Source organism: Neltuma alba, unplaced genomic scaffold (genome assembly GCF_004799145.2).
Source record: "Neltuma alba isolate B1F8T4 unplaced genomic scaffold, ASM479914v2 tig00003408_pilon, whole genome shotgun sequence".
Lineage (NCBI taxonomy): Eukaryota > Viridiplantae > Streptophyta > Magnoliopsida > Fabales > Fabaceae > Neltuma > Neltuma alba.
In genome coordinates this window covers 181,282-200,516 of record NW_021633273.1, presented here as the reverse complement: position 1 = coordinate 200,516, position 19,235 = coordinate 181,282, and the positions used below count along the sequence as shown (strand labels likewise).

The window sequence follows — 19,235 nt, the reverse complement described above, 5'->3', positions numbered from 1 at the left end:
AAAAGTCACCAGACATTGATAAAACAGATCTATCCATGTGGAACCCCAAGAAAGATGCTGTCAAAATCAAGGACTATGGACAAATCAACGAGGCATTGCTGCGTCGTTGTTCTGCAGTCCCAAGACGGTAACATTGAGCAGGATAATTGTAACATTCAATTGCTTAATACGACATTATAATCCTTTTACGGTCATGAGGAAAAAATTGTGACTTTTTAAACTTATTTTGGAAGCGTGTGGATATATATATATATATATATATATATTTTTTTTTTTCCCCCCAAGAGAAAGGAAGCCTGTGGTAGATAAGGGAAGTAGGTAGAAATGTGCACGATTCCTTGGGAAGGTGTGGAAGGTAACAAAGTCCAGGCTGGTACTATTTGTCCACAAAGCAGAGATTCACAGCATCTAGTTCCCAATGCGCACACATGACAACACCAACAGTGGTCCTATTAACTCCCAGAACGAGGCAAAGAGATTATCCATGTGCCGGTCCTTTTCTTTGAGCAAAGAGAAAGAAAGTACTCCGTTATTACTATATAAAAGAAAATTGCATCAAGGAGGACATGTTTTTGATATAAAAGAAAATTCAAGTGCAAGTAAAACAGAATAACAGATTAGTTTGACAATGTATAGCCAATCCAAACTTTGGAATCCCATGACATCTCATGTGCAGATCATTTTATTAACGGAAGGATTTTATTTTATTTTTATTTAATGTTAAAATTTAGGACCAACGTGCAAAGTTTGAGCAAGCCAATGTAGTACTACTTAAATCATGTGGGGTTATTCACCAGTTTTCTGCAAAGATAAAGTGTATACCTTTTGGATTTCTTCAGACAATGGAGAAACTTCTGTAAAACCGATGTTGGGCCCCTGATATGTCGTTATGAATTGGCATGACATAATTGCATAATAGTCCATATATATCAAACACTTGAAAAAAAGAAAAGGCAATGGCCCCACACTGAGAACCAAATATGTTCCATTCATTTTCAGCCATCTAGAGTATAAGCTTCAGAGTGGCTGCATGCATCCTTCATGTGCATTGTCTCAGTACCACTCGTTATGCTGCATTCTGAATTCACCCCAAGCTGACCTAAGCATCGCACTCACATTTGCTAAATGACATTATGATCCCAACACTTGGGTCCTCAGTCTCGCTTGTTGCATTTACCCCCCCTACGTTCTCGCTAAGACTCTTGTTTGCTTGAGATGTTCTAAGTGATGGCAGAGAGGAAGAAAGAATAAAAAGTATCTCTGAATGTTTCTTTAAAAACAAGTTTATAAATTGAAGCTTTGGGTAACCAAAGTCCGAGTTGTAGCTGGCCTTCCTCTGAAGTTGCACGTTTAGATCAAAACTATAAAGTTACTTTTAGGAATGTGTACTTTTGTATGATCACAGAAAAAACTGACAGAACAAGAGCAAAAGATGTTCTGCGTGATATACTTAGGACCACAAGCATGTAAAATGCTTTTGCAATGCATTCAATCATGTACTCATAGCATCAACATGATTCCAACAACTTATATCGCTTAGTATTCATAACTTCCTGATGTTAAGTAGTAAAGTAACACCCTTTCAATTTCTTTCAGCATAGCGTCTCTTCCTCTTTCCTCTGTTTCTCCACAGCAGTTCAAATCAATTTCACTATGAGGGTTGTTATCGCCACAAGAGCAGACCAATTTTTCGTTGAAGTAGAGAGCCAAGAAAAAGTTATCGAACTCAAAACTAAAATAGAACAAATCATCGGTGTCCCAGTGGCTTCACAAATGCTCACTGTATCTGGGTGGGAGCTTGTAGATGGGCTAGACATGGAAGATTACCCCATAATCACAGATGGGACAAAAGTGGACCTCACAATCAAGCCAGTCCTTCCACATTTTTCCCATTTTAATAAAATCCAAATCACAGTGAAATTTCCAGCAAGACAGTTCATCGTAGAAGTGGACAGGACAGACACAGTTCGGAGTTTGAAGGAAAAGATTCACATCCTTGATAACACGCCAATCAAAAGAATGTCACTTTTCTTTTCAGGTGTGGAATTGGATGAAGATTTTAGAAACCTGAGTGAGTACGGCATAGGTGAATTTTCTGAGATTATTGTGTTTCTCAAGACTATGAATCGCTCGAGAGATGATCCTCCCACAAGGAAGCTAAGTCTGGTGGTACAAACTTCCTCTAGCTTACTGAATGCAGCCACAATTCCAGTGGAAATGAGAGATGCAAGTACTGTGAATGAGTTAAAACAATTGTTGCTGAGCAGAAAAATTCTGCCACCTGATGACTATTTGTTCATACACAGACAAAGAATAATGCGTGATAGTTGTAGCCTTAGGTGGCATGGGGTTGAAAATGGAGACTTTCTCTATGTCTTCAAAGGCACTGTTAGTCGCAGTGGCACTTTCTGAAGTTTTCATTTCTCCAGTTCATTAATTACTCTGATTTTTAACCAGAAAGTGCTCCACATTTTTAATCAAAATATGTGTCCATGATGTCTGCTTAACATTTTTCGAGTGTTTGTTTGAAATAATTAGTTATATATATTGAATTTAAATTAGACACATTTATCTATGTAGGATTTTCCGTACACTGTATTATTAGTCCAGGAGGAAATCTGGCCGGGGAACTCACAACACAATGATTCCAAGACACGTCCCATAGACTCAGGTGGATTGTAGAGGACGTCATTGTGAGACCCATGCCGTTTCTCGCGACCAATAATTGAGTCCATTTGTTTGAGTGTGTCTATGGAAGATTGAAACTCACTGTCATTGAAGTGGCCGAATTATCCACTAGTCTTCTGCACAGTAGTGTAAGCAAGTTGGTTGACATTAATTAGACAATGAGAAGACAAAGTTAAGATTTTGGGATGAACAGGTCCTTGAACAGTTAACCACAGGTCCGAAATTCATGGCTAATGAATCAGAGTTGGAGGAAAAAATTACAGTGAAAGAAGTTGAGTACAATTACATTAACATTAGGTTAGTAATAAGGGAAATAAATCCTCATGATTGCTTTCGGATTCTACACTGCCAAATCCATGAGAAGTTGAAGGAAACATCAGAAAAAAATTTTAAAAATTTTCAATGGACTTCATCCTCATTCGTACGTCATCTCCCGCTTCAGCAACTACACAGGTTCCCATTCCACTTCAAATTTTAAATTTTTCTCCACAATACGTTAAACTAGCTGTTCAAATTGAAGGCTTATTGGTATTTTAGTGGCCTCACAAGTCCTACCACACGCATAAATTAGCTGTGGCCTGCTAGAGACGGATCCAAAACTCAAGAGAGATACACAAATCCCAGACATTACTTCACAATTTTCTGAGTCCTGTCTTTTGCTGAGCACGAGGCGTATGATTTCTCTTTGACCATCCTTCTCTCTATCACCCAGTGCGCATGCCATGGGAGTTTCCCTTTGATGGAGAAGAAATGCTAGCTGCTGTCACACTACCTTCCTCTTCTGAGCTTTTGAGCGAGTCAAAACCCGAAGAGAATGGAAGCCCCACAGGCACACGACCCGCGTGTGTTTTGAGTGGTGAGACCAGGGAGTTATGGGTTGCTTTAATGGGCCTAAATTATCCATTACATTTGGTCCTCTTGCTGTATTGGGTTGAACCCAAAATAGGACCGTACCGTGCCTCAAATTGTCCATTCAATTCTATAGTCTTGTTTTAATGCTGAATTAATTAAATTCCCTTGGCCAGAAACATTTATAAATTAATTTTCATAAAAAACTTAAGCTTGAATTCAATGATTTAAGATATTTTTCTTCATAAATACCCTTCATTAATTATTGAGAGAAAGATTAAGAATAATTACGTTAAATTTAAAGCGAGTCGTGGGACAGTTTTGAAAAATCAACGCAAAGAGGAATAAATCTAAAAAGTTAAGCAAATTTTAATAATTTTTCTTAATATCTATGAACTACGTAATCGTGATTTATATTCAAGATCGGATATAATAATAAGCATTGTATATTTGTAATAAGCTTTTTTCTACAACTCTTAAAAAGATTAAAATAAAAACGATATAAGATTCATGGAAAAAGAAGTTTTTTATATAATTATATGTTATTTAGCAGTATAAATGTATGTTTAAGTAAAGTCATAAAAGGAAAACTTTGCTTAAAAATATATTGGGTGTTAAATTGTAAATAAGATGCTCCTGGAGTCGTCAATTAATTAAAATTAATAGTAAAAAGAAAAAATACGGTAACCAACTTGCGTGGTGGGGAGGAGTTGTCTCCATCGCCAAATATAAAATGCCAAGACCTGTTCTCCTAATGTAACATTCCGCACCGAATTTGATCATCGGTTAGTGGCCTTCTACGTTCTTCTTGTCCTCGTTCCTTATCGTGCTCCATTACAGGTAATTTCCCTCGCGTTTTTGTCATTAATCAGGCCATGATTTTCTTGTTACGATTATTAAAACGTTTTTTTTTCCCAACAACTTTTAAATTTCTAATTCCTGCCCTCTTGTGAATATGCATTTTTCTTCAACCGGGGTTAATTTTTCTATCGGATGTCCCCGCTTCCCGGGGATCATTTCTGAGCATTGTAATAGTTCATGGGGGATTTGATGAGTTTTCCTGTATTTTAGAGATGTTTAATATAAGGCATGGGGGTCATGGATGTTTTAACATCGCAAGGCATGCTTACGATTTGTATTGCTCTTTTATCTCGACCGTTCTGGTTATTATGGTCCTCGTGGCTTGCACTTAAAACCTGGGGATGGATATGTTTGTTCCTTTTTCATTGCTTTAATTTCCTATAATTCTCCTCCTTTCGCGTTGGAAGTGTGTTCTTTCTGGTCTATATATGTTGAAACTGTTTATGTAATCATTTGTTATTCTATAGATTTCTCTTTGAGAAGGAAGTTAGGATGGGTTGGCAGGTTTGTATCAAATGTCGTGGATTGGTACCAACAGTTCTTATCTCCGTACCTATGGTTACCACATGATACGGTATCCATCATATGTGGTGCTTTGAAGAGACTAACTCGAGTTTTGTTTGTCCTTAGATAACAATAAGATGCTGTATCTTATGATTGACTCGCATATTTATATCTGTGCTTTGTCTAATTTACGACAGTGCTGGGTGTTTGATTGAATCGGAAGGACATTGTTGGTTACAGATTAACTAAAAAGCAAGGGCAACTTTCATGTCTGAATTCGACATAAAAATCCCAACTGGTTTTGGTAGGTGAATTAGTTTTTAATCCCTGCGAGTTTTAACATTTCATCGAATGGAATGTGAGGGTTCAATCTGAATGATTTTGGGCAGATCCTTTTGCTGATGCAAATGCTGAGGATTCAGGTGCTGGGGCAAAAGAGTATGTTCATGTGCGCATACAGCAGCGTAATGGAAGGAAAAGCCTAACGACTGTTCAAGGATTGAAGAAAGAGTACAGCTATAGCAAGATACTCAAGGACCTCAAGAAAGAGTTTTGCTGTAATGGTACTGTCGTCCAGGACCCTGAGTTGGGACAGGTAAGGTCTCCTGTGTGGAAATGACACAACTCTGATATTTTGCTTTATACAAATTGCCATTATCATCTTCTTATGATGTATTGTAGGTCATACAACTTCAGGGAGATCAAAGGAAGAATGTTTCCACTTTCCTTGTGCAGGTAAATGATGAGCTCACCGCACTACTCTGATGCGTACTTGACTTGTTATTTTTAAGGTATAGTTTTGTGATCAAATTTTCCTCTGTGCTTTCACTAACAGGCTGGCATTGTGAAGAAGGAGCATATCAAGATTCATGGTTTCTAAGGCCTAAGCAGCCGTGGATAATTCAGTTGGATGTTCCATAGGTAGCGTTGGGCTATAATTAATTAGCCGTAGTACATATATATGTGGTTTGAGCTCAAGCAGCAGCCAATTACCATTAAGTTTTTGTTTTATGTAATTTGTGTTTTACTTATCTACGTGGCATGGGTTTTATGTATTGTGGCAAGACAGTCACCTGGAATAAATTAGCCATTTTCCCTTCATTTATGCGTGTATGATGGGGAGTTCAATTTGTCATAAAAGGAATTATAAAAGCAAATTAGAGCATTAACATCAAAGTGTAGTGCTTAATTAAATCAACGGTCAATATATATACTACTTCTGGTACTAATTATAAGACCTGGTTTACAGATTACAAACAAAGTCTTATAATTAGAATCAAGATGGTAATTCACAGACCAAATCAATAACAACAGCACACGGACTAGGAGAGAGAAGCCAAAACTGTTGGCTGCCGACAAATACCGGCTCTAGAAACCATCACTATAACACAACAGACTCAGCTTGAGCTTTGATGAAGAATCAAAGTCACATTCAGATACGTTAATCTCACATTACGTGCATCCACAAAACCCAGTCATCTTCGCGATAGTAACCATATAAAGATGCCTCTGCATGCTTTCTACTAAACCCAAGAAAAAAAAGGGGGGCGGAGAATGATCATAGAACATGATATCCCCCAACTTATTGATTTTTTTTTAGTGTTCATAGGAAATAATGTTGGGAATTAAATATTTAGTTCCTTAATGTCAAGAGATTTGATTATTCTAAGCTTAATACCAATTACGGAGCTAGCGTGTGCTCATACCAACTATGTTTAATTAATTATAATACACACACACACTACCTTAATTGTCAAATCCAACATTGTATTTTAATCCAAATATGAAATGCGTTAACGGTTATGAAATTAATTCGGCGCCAAACCGAGTCGTGTTTGTGTCCATATGCAGTGCTTCTTGCTTGTGCTTAATAAAGATCGCATAGCGGGATTCTTGATGTTAATTATTCATTAGTCAATTTCTCACAAAATCTCAGGAACGACTACTAACCCTCATGATTTCCTTTTCATATCCAAATATTCTCTGACTAGATCAACAAATAAAATGACAATTTGACCAATAAAAACCAGCAAAAAAATAAAGAAATAGAAAGACAAACTATTCTTATTTCGTTGTTCAGATCAAGCAATGTTTTATTCGTTTAAAAAATATATAAGTGCCCTAAGACAGTTAGGATACCCATAACAATTATATTCATTCTTATTAAAAGTATATTTTACCCGAAACATATTCTCACATTTTTATGTTGATGTTATAAATGTTGTCTTGAAGAGGATATACGTTTAATTTATTATAAATTTTCATTAAATTACTTCGGATTTTCGGTTTCATAATACATTACATATAGTTAAAACATATATATGGTGCATATACTTAAGGGCACCTAAGATCTACAGCAGCCCAAACTTTCATCAAATTAGGTGCAAATATATGTGTGTATATCACATATATGAGTATGACGCAAAATTTAACTTTTGGAAGTGAAGTATTGTCTTTCCTTCTTTTTTTTAATTAATTAATGTAACGTTCCAAGGGACAGCGAATAACCGCAAAATTAATTATATTGAAGTATAATAAGTCCATTATATTATTGGTTAGTTATACGTAGTTAGATTAATTAAAAAAAATACTTTAGCCATATCGTATTGAGGTGGTTGATATATATTAAACATATAATAAATTGATTTTGAAAAGTCAGACGTGTACATATACAAAGACACCTCAATCACTGCGCTTTGAATTTTACACAAAGTCGATATAAGCAGATATGAACGAAATCCATTCCGTTGGAAATCAATGAAAACATATGGTTGTGTGTCAGTTGACAGATTATAATGAAGGCAGCAGGGACACCTACTGTTAAGAAAAATGGGTCCAATTGATAAGAATAATTCGATTATTATTTTATAAGGGTATATAGTTTCGAATCTTGCCATCGCCTGCAGGCCAACGTGTAAATCTCAGTGATAGCTAATTTATATGTACTTTTATAGGCACTTATAAAATCTTGAATTTTTTTCATGATTTTAACAAGTCTCCGACCCCAACTCTATCTCTCTTAAAAAATTAAAAAATAAAGTTCTTGTCATTTAAACAAGTAATTAAGAATTCAGATTTCAATTAGCTTATTAGTTGAAATAGTTTTACTTTAAAAAAAAAAACTTTAACACAAGCTGAGATAAACTTGTCTCACATGCATATTTTCCAATATTATAAAATTATTTCTAAAAAATTAATCTAAATCTAGATTAAACATTTGAGGCGTAAAGTTGTGGAAGGCAATGAAAAGTGGAAAAGAATAAATAGAGGCAAGAATAGAAACATACGACGACGTATGACATCACCAATCATTGGCCCTGAAATTATACGCACTAATCACAGATAATACAGTGTACATTGCTGGGTTAAAAAGCATTATGATAGATAATTTGTTAATGATTCATAGAACTCTGCCTACCTTGTGATTATTATTATATACGAAGCATTATTATGATATAGCAATGTCGAATTAATTAATGAATGAGAGAGTTAGAGGCAACATAGTATATGATGATTAAATGGGAGGCCTGTAACAGTAAGCAAAACATCTATACGATGAAGTTGCTTCATTTGGGGTGCAAAGAAGAAGAGGTCCGAATCCCAAAGAGAGACACTACGTGATTAGCACGATAGCCATTGTTCCTCTTGTTAATTAATTAATTCATATACTTGTGTGTCTTATTTTATAGTACTATATAGCAGTAGTTTATATTTTATATATGTATACGGACAAAAGCCTGGTAGGGTGGCCATTTACGTGAATATATATACACACAGTAACAGAATGTCTGCAGTAATTAATACTTATTAACTATAATAATATCAGTTTACACTGAAATAGGGTAATTATTAAAGACTTAATTTTATAGAAATAGCGGCGTGTGTGTTTGTGTGGAAAAGAGTTCATGTTGTTGAGCAACGAAAACGTGGTCGTTTTTATCTTAATTGCTTCTCTAACTTGACTTCTTTAATTTTGCAATCACGGGCCATAGCAACCAGTTATATGATTTGTAAATAAACACTGTCACGGGGAGACAAGACACCAGCATGTTTTCTAAAAATGCACAACATCATCATTATTAGAACCATTAGTATAACAGAAATTCTTACACATGTTTTGTTTTTTAAATTAACTCAATCGTTTGTTCTTTGCCTTTTTAATTTAATTGTTCCCTTTCTGAACAAAGCATAACGAATTTAAAGTAGTACTGTATTAACCTTGGATATGAGTTTTCACATTCATTTGCCACAAAAATTTTAATATAATCATGATGCGCAATTTTTTTTATTTTTGCAAGAGAAGGGTCACCACTTTATAAAACTACACATTCATTTTGAAAAAGTCATATTTAATTGAAGAATCAAAGATCAAATAATATTAATATCATTTGGCCAAAAAAGATGCTGTGGATATGAAGAAACTACCAAATATAAGTTATTTTTATAGCTGTTATAAAAAATTTAAAACAACATATTAAATTAGTAGAATTTTCATATGGATGACGTATTAAAGCAGTGCATATATATAGCAATTTGATCACAACTGCTCCATATATAGAGGATAATTGATGGGGGAATAATTAAAAGGAGGTTATTATGGTGGTGGTGGGGTCACGATTTGAAAAATGAAAAGGAATATGAGGTTTCTTCTGTTCTTTTATTTATTTATTTATTTTTTTTTGTGGTGGACCCAATTTCCGCAGGAAGACACATGATTCAATTCCTCTATTAAAAGAATGTATTGTTCCATTATATAATTTGTAATTGTAATTGTTATATTCATGCGCACGAAGTAGCTAGCTAGATATATATAAGACACGCACGCCACCCTGGTGATTCTTTCCAAGTAATCTCCATTATTACTAATGGCCAAATAGGAGCTTACTATCTACACGGTTTTTTCTATGGATTGGCTTCTTTTATTTGGACGATGATTCAATGTTTCTGAACCATAAACCTCTTGCTGATTTTAGTTTGTTTCAATTCCTGCCGTCATTAATTTCTCATTTTCAGTCAAATATACGTTCTTAGGGGGAAAAAAACAATTAAATTGGACACGTTCATTTGTGAAACGCTTTTGCAAGAATATTATCGTGTTTGATCGATACATATGTTTTAAAAAATATGCTTATCTCATGTTATTAGAAATTTTAATCTACTACCAATGATTGAGTAACAGAAACTTGAATTTTTATAAACTAAGTCAATGGTTCGAATTTGATAAATGAGGATGATTATGTTGGGAGACTTTTTAATTATATATGCTCAAGATAGCATCAAGATATCTTATAAATGTATATAAGAATAACGCATAATTAAGAAAATAGAGGGTAAAATGGTAAAATCTTGATTAGGGCAGGGTAAGTAAAGATTTTTCAAGAATACCCTTTATTTCCCTGTTTAATTTTTTTCTTTCTACTTTTAAGAAAATTTTGCTTTTTTTTCCACTTATTTCCATAGGGAAAATACTGTATCGCTCCAAAAAAAAATCTAGTTAAACACTTTGATTTTCTCAAAATAGTGTTTCTTTTGAAGGCTAGTTAAGTTTATGCCTGTTTTTACCGTGAAAGTAGAAGTTTCTTTTACAAAAGGTGATTTGGTGCCTTTCCCAAAGAGGTCACTAACCAGCTTAATTACTTGGACTATTTTAATTATTTTATTTCACACAGCTAGGCATGCCGTCTTGTTGAGTTGAACTGTTTCATTGTCGATTTTGTTTAATTCGAGCACGTTTATTGTAATTAGAAGATAAGAAGATTAACTACTTCTAGATAGCGCGATGAAGATTAGACCCAAAACAGTGATAATTAAAAGAATTTGTTCAAGCAAACCCTTCTGTACGTTCACCTCTTTCCGCTATATCGGACTTTGCGTGTGAGTTTTAATTTACAGTCAAAGTACGTCAAATAATTAAACCTTTCTAATCTGATGAGCTTCGACAATGATTCATTGATAATTGAATTGAATGTAGATTTACTTTGCATGCGTGTGATTTAACAAAAAGGCTGTGATTAAATTATCAACAGTCATGGAAAAATGCCTAATTAGTGATAATACTCATAATAAAGTTGAAGTGGATCCTAATTGTCTGTTTAATTTAAGCTCTGAAATAGACCTCGGATCTACCTCCTCAGACACAAATCACATCATGAATTATTGTGGTTGTTGCTACTATAAACATGACTGCTTACTTAACGCATGATGTTAACCAATTTTTAATCATAATTATATAGATAATAATTGTAGCATTCCCTTGATGTTGACCATAATGGCTGGGCCCTACTTCCTATTAACTTGTGTACGTACCATAGAAAATAACCCAAGATGAAGCATGTCGCTTCTCTGTGATATTTCCCAGTGTTTAAACAGTTAGCTAATGACATGAAATTAACGCGATTATCTGATATATGTGTGTGAACTTTAATATAAATTTGGCCTAATAAATATAATTAAGAAAGTTGTTCTAATAAACTTGATTATATATATTCTAGACAACAAGAGGAGGAGGAGTAGATATGTATGAATGTGGTTATTAAGTCTGCGCGCGTCGATGGGGTTCTTAAGTACTAACCTGTTATAAATGCTGAAGCACATGGAGGGGTCTCCTTGCAGCTCTTGCTCCTATCTTTATGATTTATTAAATGAATGGCTTGTAGAGGGTAGGACGAATTAATTGTATTTTTTTTTTTTTCAAAACTTGTCCTTTCCATTGAACAAAGGTTTGGATATTATATTTCGACGAATCTCTTTTGATGTTACAAGGAAAACTCTCTCATCTTTTGGATTTCAGTCTTGTAGATTTTTTTTTATCTATTCCAATAAGTAATAATCAGGAATGTTCCTCACTTAAATAATGTGTTAGGTTCATCACATCAAATATATATATGTATATATATGTATATTCATGTATTTCAAAATAAATTAAATAAGATCGATATCAGCTAGGGTGGAAACTGCTTGAAAGTTGTGCGCGAGGGTTTTAATTAAAATTATTTTCTTTTCTTTATTCCAATAAATATTTTCACGAATTTAAATGGTATCAATATCCATTCTTGCGACTAATCTTGTTTCCCACCAGTTCTTCTACGTTATGACGACTAAATTTGATGCTTGTTCCATCACCGATAACTTGTTTGAAATTTTCAGTTTAGCAAACAAATGTAGGGACATATTTCAGGTTAGAAAATTTCAATGTTTGCGGTTGAAAATGACCCAGAGTAGCCGAATTGTGAAATCATATTAATCATTCAGACATAATTAAGATCTGGGGCAAATTCAATATATAACCGCCAACGTTTTTTTACGGGAAAAAAAAAGTGTCGATATTCTTATGCTTATGTACAGTTAAAATAAAGAGTGTAGTAAAAATTATACTCCTCCGATCACAAATATAAGACCCTTTATATACATTATATAAGGGTTTTGAGGAGTTTATGAAATGAATCTAAGCAAGTGGGAACTTGTTACACCGTGTGACCCACCCTGTTCTTCACTTCCACTACCCTACCATTTGTTTACCAGCATCCAATAGCCGCCTTAAAACTTTAAAGTATCTAAAATTCACTCTCAGTTTATCAGTTTTGGAATCCTCGGGTTTCCCAAACAATAATATCGTCTTAATCGACTTTTCTTCTTTCTCTTTCTTTGATCAAATCTACAGAGCGATGCAGAAAGAATTCCAAATTTTCAAGAGAGTGATATCTTATATATCTCTAAATCTGGACACAAAGTTATCAACAGGTTGCTTCACACTGATGAGTATGTTACTACGATCGATTGACACAACCATGGGTCATGATCTGTATACAGTCCCACTTGTTGGAGGAACACAAAAGAAAAGCAGACAAGGGATATATATATATATATATATATAGAGAGAGAGAGAGAGAGAGAGAGAGACGAAAGTATGAGTCAGCCAAAATAATGAACCAGCATGGACAAAGGAACCAGGCAGAGTCCCCTTTTCTTCAGGTCTGTGCAGTGAATAGCACTCTTTTTCTTTAAATTCCCTGGCTGCTTATCATCATCATCATCATCTATCTCCGATTCTGGATAATGTTCTGCTCCTCTGAATTCCTTGGCCTGCACAATCATCGTCATAAGCCACATGACTCGGTTTCAGGACGGAAGAACCCTTCCTCTTTTATTTTTTTCCCCCCCTGGATATTAAAGAAGAAGGGCATGACATTAATAAATCAAATTCCAGGTTTACCATGGAAGCGGCAACATCCGTTTGATCATCAACCTTTCTGGAGCTCGTTTCAGTGGGTTGCAGGTCCCCAACCTAATGGTAAGAGAAAGCAAAGAAGAAGAAAGGGTTAATTAATGAGGAAAAATTAAGAATTAGAGAGGAAGGAAATAAGAAAGCAGGGCAGTTAGTAATGAACGTGCCTTGGGACTATTGACAGGGGAGCTGGCAGTGTCCTCGAGAGGGTCATCCTGAGAAATCTGTTTGGTTCTGGTTTTCTTGAAGGTAAGCTTGTGAGGAAGATGATGGGGGTGAGAGAATTTGCAAGCGGCAGAAGAAGCAGCATCAGAGAGAAGAGAAGAGCCGCCAACGCTGAAGCAGGAATCGTTGGAGAAATCTTGCAGGTAAGAAGTCCAGCCACTTTCCTCAGAAGAAGAGAGCGATTTTTGGCGAAGAGGAGGAGTGAGAGAGTGGTCCATTTGGGCATGAGAAGGAGAAGAGGAGGAGGGATTTATAAGAGAAAGTGAAAGGGGGGAGTGGGCCAAAGGGTGATGAGCAAGTTAAACGAAGACCTGAAACTGGGAGGGAAAAAGAGAGGGAGGGAGAACGTGCAGAGACGACACAGGTGAAAGGGACGGAGGACAGGGCTGGGGGTTTGACCTTTGTGGTTCACAATGGATTTCGGCCGAGAATTGGTAGCCCATTACACCCTTTTCAACAATTCTCAATTAATGAGACTAAATAACAAACCCTCATTTGCATACGTGGACTCATTCATCGATCCCATACCTCGCCTGATTCCAAAATAAATGTTATTATAAATTCGTTATGTTACATGTCCACACTGAACCAATGCCAGTTTTTCCCGTTTATATATATTTCGATTCATTGTCATGTGTTCTGCTTGCAGATTTGCTTCCCGTTTCAAACAATCTGCAGTGAAGCTGAATTCCCAAATTTTATTAGTCAGATGAGATACAGAATTAGCATCAATATGGGCACCGGCGACTATATATGGACAACCCAGTTCGTGGCTTTATCCAACATCTGTATATTGTTTTTGTGAAGAACTGAGAAGTTCAGACTCCCTATTAATAATATCCACTCAGTTCATCTAATTTAATCATCTGCCTCTCGTCGTTTTTATTCGACACTTATAGTGGAAGGCCTTTATGAGACCCCAGAAATATATGGACTGTTTTTTTTTTCCCCTTCTTATTCTCAAAACAACTTAGTAAAATTGTTTCTTAGAATAAGTTTTGAATGAAAAAAAAAAAACTCGTTTGCATAATAATTTTAAAAAATCAAATTTAAAAAAATCATAAAAAATTATACTGCACAGTAATAATATAGCCGGATAGTAAGTGAGAAAAGAGAAAAAATTTTCAAAATTTTTTAAACAAAAAATAAAAAACACAAAAACAAAATCAAGAAAACATATTAAAGTTGTTTTGGTTTTTTTAGTTTTTAAAAATACCTTTTTGTTTTTTAAAAATAATCAGCTAAAAATAAATTACTAAACAAGTTTTTTTTGTTTTTCTGTTTTTAAAAATAAAAAAATTAAAACAAAAAACTAAATAAGCCCATGATATTTCTGAACATGGCGTACCGTGACCTTTTTCAGCTAGGGAAACCTTTTTTTTCTTTTTGGGTCCAAAGCTAGTGAACGCTCTAACATTTCAGTTTCTGAATGTTTAATAAATTGGGCTTTGTAATGGGTCAGACGACATGAACTGAGATCTGTTCCGTCCCAAAACTTAAATGGCCAAGTTTGGGCCTTGCGAGAGTGAATAATGGACCTTTGACCAATTCTGGATTTGGTGGACAAATTGCGTCCCATGCAATCTAAAAAAATGGAAGAAAAAAAATATTAATGGGTTACATGTAGTTCAACTTCTTACCCTCTAAGTTGTACTTTTAACTTTTCTATATAATATCTCTGGTATTTAAAATATAAAATTTGATTTGGTTTAATTTGACTAGTTCCTCCCTCATTAGTGATCATGAATCGATGATTTGATCAAAATCTCTGTTCTGGACATTAAAAAAAAGCTCTCTTTTCTGGCCAACGAAAGAAATCTATATGAAACAAAAGAAACCACAATTCTAGTAAGATCCAAAAAATTACTGTTTTGAGAAGCTAAATAAAAGGATGACGTTTTCAAATATGGGGGTTGTTGGGTTTGACTGGGAATTCCAAATCTAGGGCTCTATGATACTTTACTTTTCGAAGCGAAAGACGACAAACATGGAATTGGGAGCCACAGGCACTTGCCTTTGCCCTGAGGGTCATGTCAGCCACAGGCCCATGCAAGCTTGCGCCACCCATGCCCTACCCCAAATGAACTTGCCATATATTTTTGTCACATCCCATCTCTATCTGCCACAAGATTAAAATTTTAAAAATAAAATGCCTATGTAATAAATGGAATGCCCATCTAACCCAGAAGACAGTGTAAGCAAATTAAAGGGGAAAAATTTGAAAACGAAATCGCAGAGTCAAACGCTAAAAGAAGGTTAATATATATGACCATGACATTTCCTCAGAGTAAATAGAGATACCCAGAATATGATGATTACTACCTTCCAACTTCTCCGTTTAGATTTCACCTTCGTGTTCCAACAGTTTAACCTTTGAGGGGGAAAGAGAGGGAGAGATACATAGAAAGCTATATGCCTACAGATACATTAATTAAAGAGAGCTGAATCTGATGATATCATCACGAGAACTGTACGTAGGTATAAGGATCGAATTGGTAGGAGCAAGAGAGAATGTTAATTCAAGTCCCGTGTGATCATGAAATCATTCCTCAATTAAATACACAAAGCCATATATGCTATAGGTCGAGGGAGAGGAATTATTTACATCACAGGAGTTCAATCGAACAAATGTTATTAATAAAGACTGGGAGTTTAATAAAAAGGTACAACCAAAAGAGAAGAGCTTGAGTTTATTAATTTAATGGCAGACAAGGACTGGTGGCTCAGATATTACCACCTAAAGTTGCTGTGGTAATGTTGTGGCGGGTACGTACGTACGTATGTGCATTTTCCACACTAGCAACAATTCTTTTTTTCCGAAAAGTATGCTTCTGTTGTTTCAAATCTTTGAATTAACGTCTGTCATACTGTTGATGACGGTCATATATAAAAATGACTTTAAAGTGTCAAATTTGACTTTCCAGTAATATTTTTTACTATTTCAAGTCTTAATTATAAAACTTATTTATAGACTAAAAACGGATCTTATAATTAGGATTAGAAGTAGTAATTAAGAATCACTCATCACTTTTTAATTACCATTTAGATTTAACATCGATTATACCCTAGAGAGGTGGCAAAGCCAGCCCTCCCAGCATCATAAAACTGAGCGCACATGTGCATGAGATTACCTATACATAGCTCTCAATATAATATTTGAATATGTTAATTTGGACTCGCCGAACATATGGATTTTGAGAAATATCTTCAAAAAAGGAAACACACTTTGCTAATTATATTGCAATGAAGCTTTTAATGAAATAACTCAAGTGTTTTCGTGCACGAATACTTAGCTTGTATTGTGTTTAAAAATATCATTTCCTGAATACAAGCCTCAAAATGGATCACTCTGTTGGTCTTCTCCAGATCAGACATCATCGGGTTGGTAACTAACTTGGTTTGGTCTGGTTCGTGCACACTCCTAAAACAATATATGGGTTTGGATCAATTTATTTTAAATGATTTTGTGTGGGATGAAGTAAATATTTTTTTAAAAAATTATTTTGTAAAAACACGAAGGTATTTTAGTTATTGCTTCAAAACAGCAGCGAAATGAAACAGGAAGTGAGAAGCGCATAGGGAACGGTACAGGAAGTGGGGCATCGTTGACGTGCAAAGCCAACGCTTCATGGGTATTCTGCGCACTCCGCTGACGACTGCCTCCTGAAATTTGCTGTTTTTTTTTTGAAGTTTGACTTTCGGGTGAGTTGTCCCACGCGCTGAGGGTGAGTGGAATTTAATTTGAATAGAACGATGCATGCAGGTATTAATTATGATGATGAGTATAGAATGAGTTGACAAGATTCAAAAAGAAATAACGAAGAGGAGGGAGCGCGAGAAAAGCATGAGCACAGTAAATGGGTTCAGAAGGCATTCATGAGTGGTGCGTCTCTCTTCCCACTCATTCCTTTCCCTCCTTAGCTTCCTCAAATCACATTAGCCTGATTTTTCAAAATACGAAATAAGTATGCAAAAATAAATTTATTACAATTTATTTAAAAATACTTTTTAAAGTGTTTATGAGGGCTGTTAAACTCCCCACCAATCATACAATTATATTACCGTGTACATATAATCTGACGAACATGATAATCCTACTTTTCTTTCACATTGATTGATCAATTACTTGCATTTATGAAAAAGAAATCCATTCGTTTTATAATATAACTTAAATAGCTGGTAGTTGTCCAGAGGTTTATATTGGAGATCAAATTAAAGGAAGTATATACAATGTTTCGAAGCTACCCTTTATTAAACTCAATAAGCTCTTCATCCCATTTCAAAAGCAAGAATAGTGGGAGTGTTACCATTATGAAACATATATCTTTCAAAAAATAGTAATGGGTTCTCTACAAATTTTGTATAAGGTGTTATATTAAAGACGATTAAAGTTCTTGGGAAAACAAAAAAGTTCTTACAAGTAAGTTCTGCTTATGTATTACCACCGGTTTTTAATACAATGTAAACAATAAGAATAGTGATGGTTAGTATTTTTCTTTGGCTTGGCAAGCTCCACGTTCGTAGGCTAAATCCAATTAATATAATCATTTTAATTTTAATTTTAACTTAAAAGAATCAGATTTGACCCTCCCGGCATGCATGTTCTGGTCGATCAGTTCGAGGGAGTTGATTTCCTATTGCCAGAGAAGAAAAAGAGCGAGAAGGAGCATTCACCTGAAATTCCTGATTGTACGTAGTGTCAAGGGACCATTCGTCGTCTTTTCCTGGAATTTATATCCACTCATATAATTAACTTTCCATTCTCTCCTTTTTTCCTCCAATAATGCATTTCGTGCATTTATAGTTTAAGGTAAGGCCTAGTATTTTATGTCAATTTGTTTCTTGACGTAGTCGTATTATATTTATTACCAAAATCATTATCAATGGTCAATCTTGCCCGGCTCATTGATTCCATGAAACAAAACAACCATTTCAATTTCTCTACTATCTTTATTTCTCAAGCTCGTGGGACGTCAAGTATCTCAATTTCTCCCCTGTCAAGAAAATGCGTCAAAGCCAACTTTCCAACTTTTTTTTCATAAAAAATTACTACCTCCGATCTTTAATGTAAGAGTCAGATAAATAATTTGAAGAAATTAAAAAAATTAGTAAATTATTATTTGTAACAAATATGTGTTGACTTTTGTAAATTATTCTTATTCAATCATATACATTAAAATTATACTTGGATGAAAATACCTAACAATCAATAGGAATATTTTTAAAAACATATTATAAATTTGAGAGACAAAACAAATTGATGTATATTTAGAACAGAACAGAAAGTATTCTATAAACATAAGACCAACATCCAACTTGTTAGCATTAGGATACGCATGTTGTTTGAAAAACTATGCAAATCGTGATATATATGTTTACTTATTGTTTTTCTATCCACCCTCTATTTTCTGTTTTCTCCTTTATATTTCAAAAATATTTTATACTCCCTTCAATTCTTATATAAAACCTAGTTTGAAAGTTGGATTTGATTTTATATAAAATCAAACTTCAATTTATTCTGTCTTCTATATTTATTATTTTTTTTCTCAAATCAATTTATCAAATTCATCAACCAACATTTTTAATCTAATAATGTTTCTAAGTAGTAGTTTAGAAATATCATGCTTTTATACGGAAATATAAAAACGCATTTTAATGTACGAGTATATACGCATTTCAGCATACTACATGAATCCAAATTCAAAACATTTTCTGGTCAATTTTTTTGGGGTTAAAAAATCGAAGTCATTCGTCAACCGCATTTAATTGACTACGATGATGCGATGCAATGCAATTAATTAAAGCATCATCCATTTAAGTTACGTTCCTTAAAATACCGAATTAATACGGCCGATATAGCGATCGAGTTTCTCTGGCCGGAATA

At 34.6% G+C, this 19,235-nt stretch overlaps 3 protein-coding genes across 3 annotated transcripts; 2 read left to right on the top strand and 1 right to left on the bottom strand.

Moving 5' to 3' along the window:
- Positions 1–1,653: 1,653 nt before the first annotated feature.
- Positions 1,654–2,412, top strand: LOC114741535 (uncharacterized). The gene has a single exon (XM_028929817.1). It carries the CDS (start codon positions 1,654–1,656, stop codon positions 2,410–2,412), a length of 759 nt encoding a protein of 252 aa, XP_028785650.1.
- A 2,693-nt stretch (positions 2,413–5,105) lies between these two features.
- LOC114741520 (protein translation factor SUI1 homolog 2) lies at positions 5,106–6,003 on the top strand. The gene is made up of 4 exons (XM_028929804.1): positions 5,106–5,206; positions 5,292–5,497; positions 5,584–5,637; positions 5,738–6,003. The coding sequence occupies exons 1-4, from the start codon at positions 5,170–5,172 to the stop codon at positions 5,780–5,782; spliced, it is 342 nt and encodes a 113-aa protein (XP_028785637.1). The 5' UTR covers positions 5,106–5,169; the 3' UTR covers positions 5,783–6,003.
- Positions 6,004–12,578: 6,575 nt separating this feature from the next.
- LOC114741530 (vascular-related unknown protein 1) lies at positions 12,579–13,670 on the bottom strand. Its single transcript, XM_028929813.1, has 4 exons — positions 13,294–13,670; positions 13,115–13,186; positions 12,799–12,984; positions 12,579–12,770 (listed from the first exon to the last, which is right to left on the bottom strand). The coding sequence occupies exons 1-3, from the start codon at positions 13,567–13,569 to the stop codon at positions 12,814–12,816; spliced, it is 519 nt and encodes a 172-aa protein (XP_028785646.1). The 5' UTR covers positions 13,570–13,670; the 3' UTR covers positions 12,579–12,770; positions 12,799–12,813.
- Positions 13,671–19,235: the final 5,565 nt, after the last annotated feature.

Coding starts and splice junctions, on each gene's coding strand:
- LOC114741535 (XM_028929817.1), top strand. CDS start 1,654: ATGAGGGTTGTTATCGCCACAAGAGCAGACCAATTTTTCGTTGAAGTA.
- LOC114741520 (XM_028929804.1), top strand. CDS start 5,170: ATGTCTGAATTCGACATAAAAATCCCAACTGGTTTTG. Junction 5,207..5,291: donor AAAAATCCCAACTGGTTTTG/GTAGGTGAATTA, acceptor GATTTTGGGCAG/ATCCTTTTGCTGATGCAAAT. Junction 5,638..5,737: donor TTTCCACTTTCCTTGTGCAG/GTAAATGATGAG, acceptor TTTCACTAACAG/GCTGGCATTGTGAAGAAGGA.
- LOC114741530 (XM_028929813.1), bottom strand. CDS start 13,569: ATGGACCACTCTCTCACTCCTCCTCTTCGCCAAAAATCGCTCTCTTCT. Junction 13,187..13,293: donor CCCCTGTCAATAGTCCCAAG/GCACGTTCATTA, acceptor TCTTACCATTAG/GTTGGGGACCTGCAACCCAC. Junction 12,985..13,114: donor CGGATGTTGCCGCTTCCATG/GTAAACCTGGAA, acceptor ATGATTGTGCAG/GCCAAGGAATTCAGAGGAGC.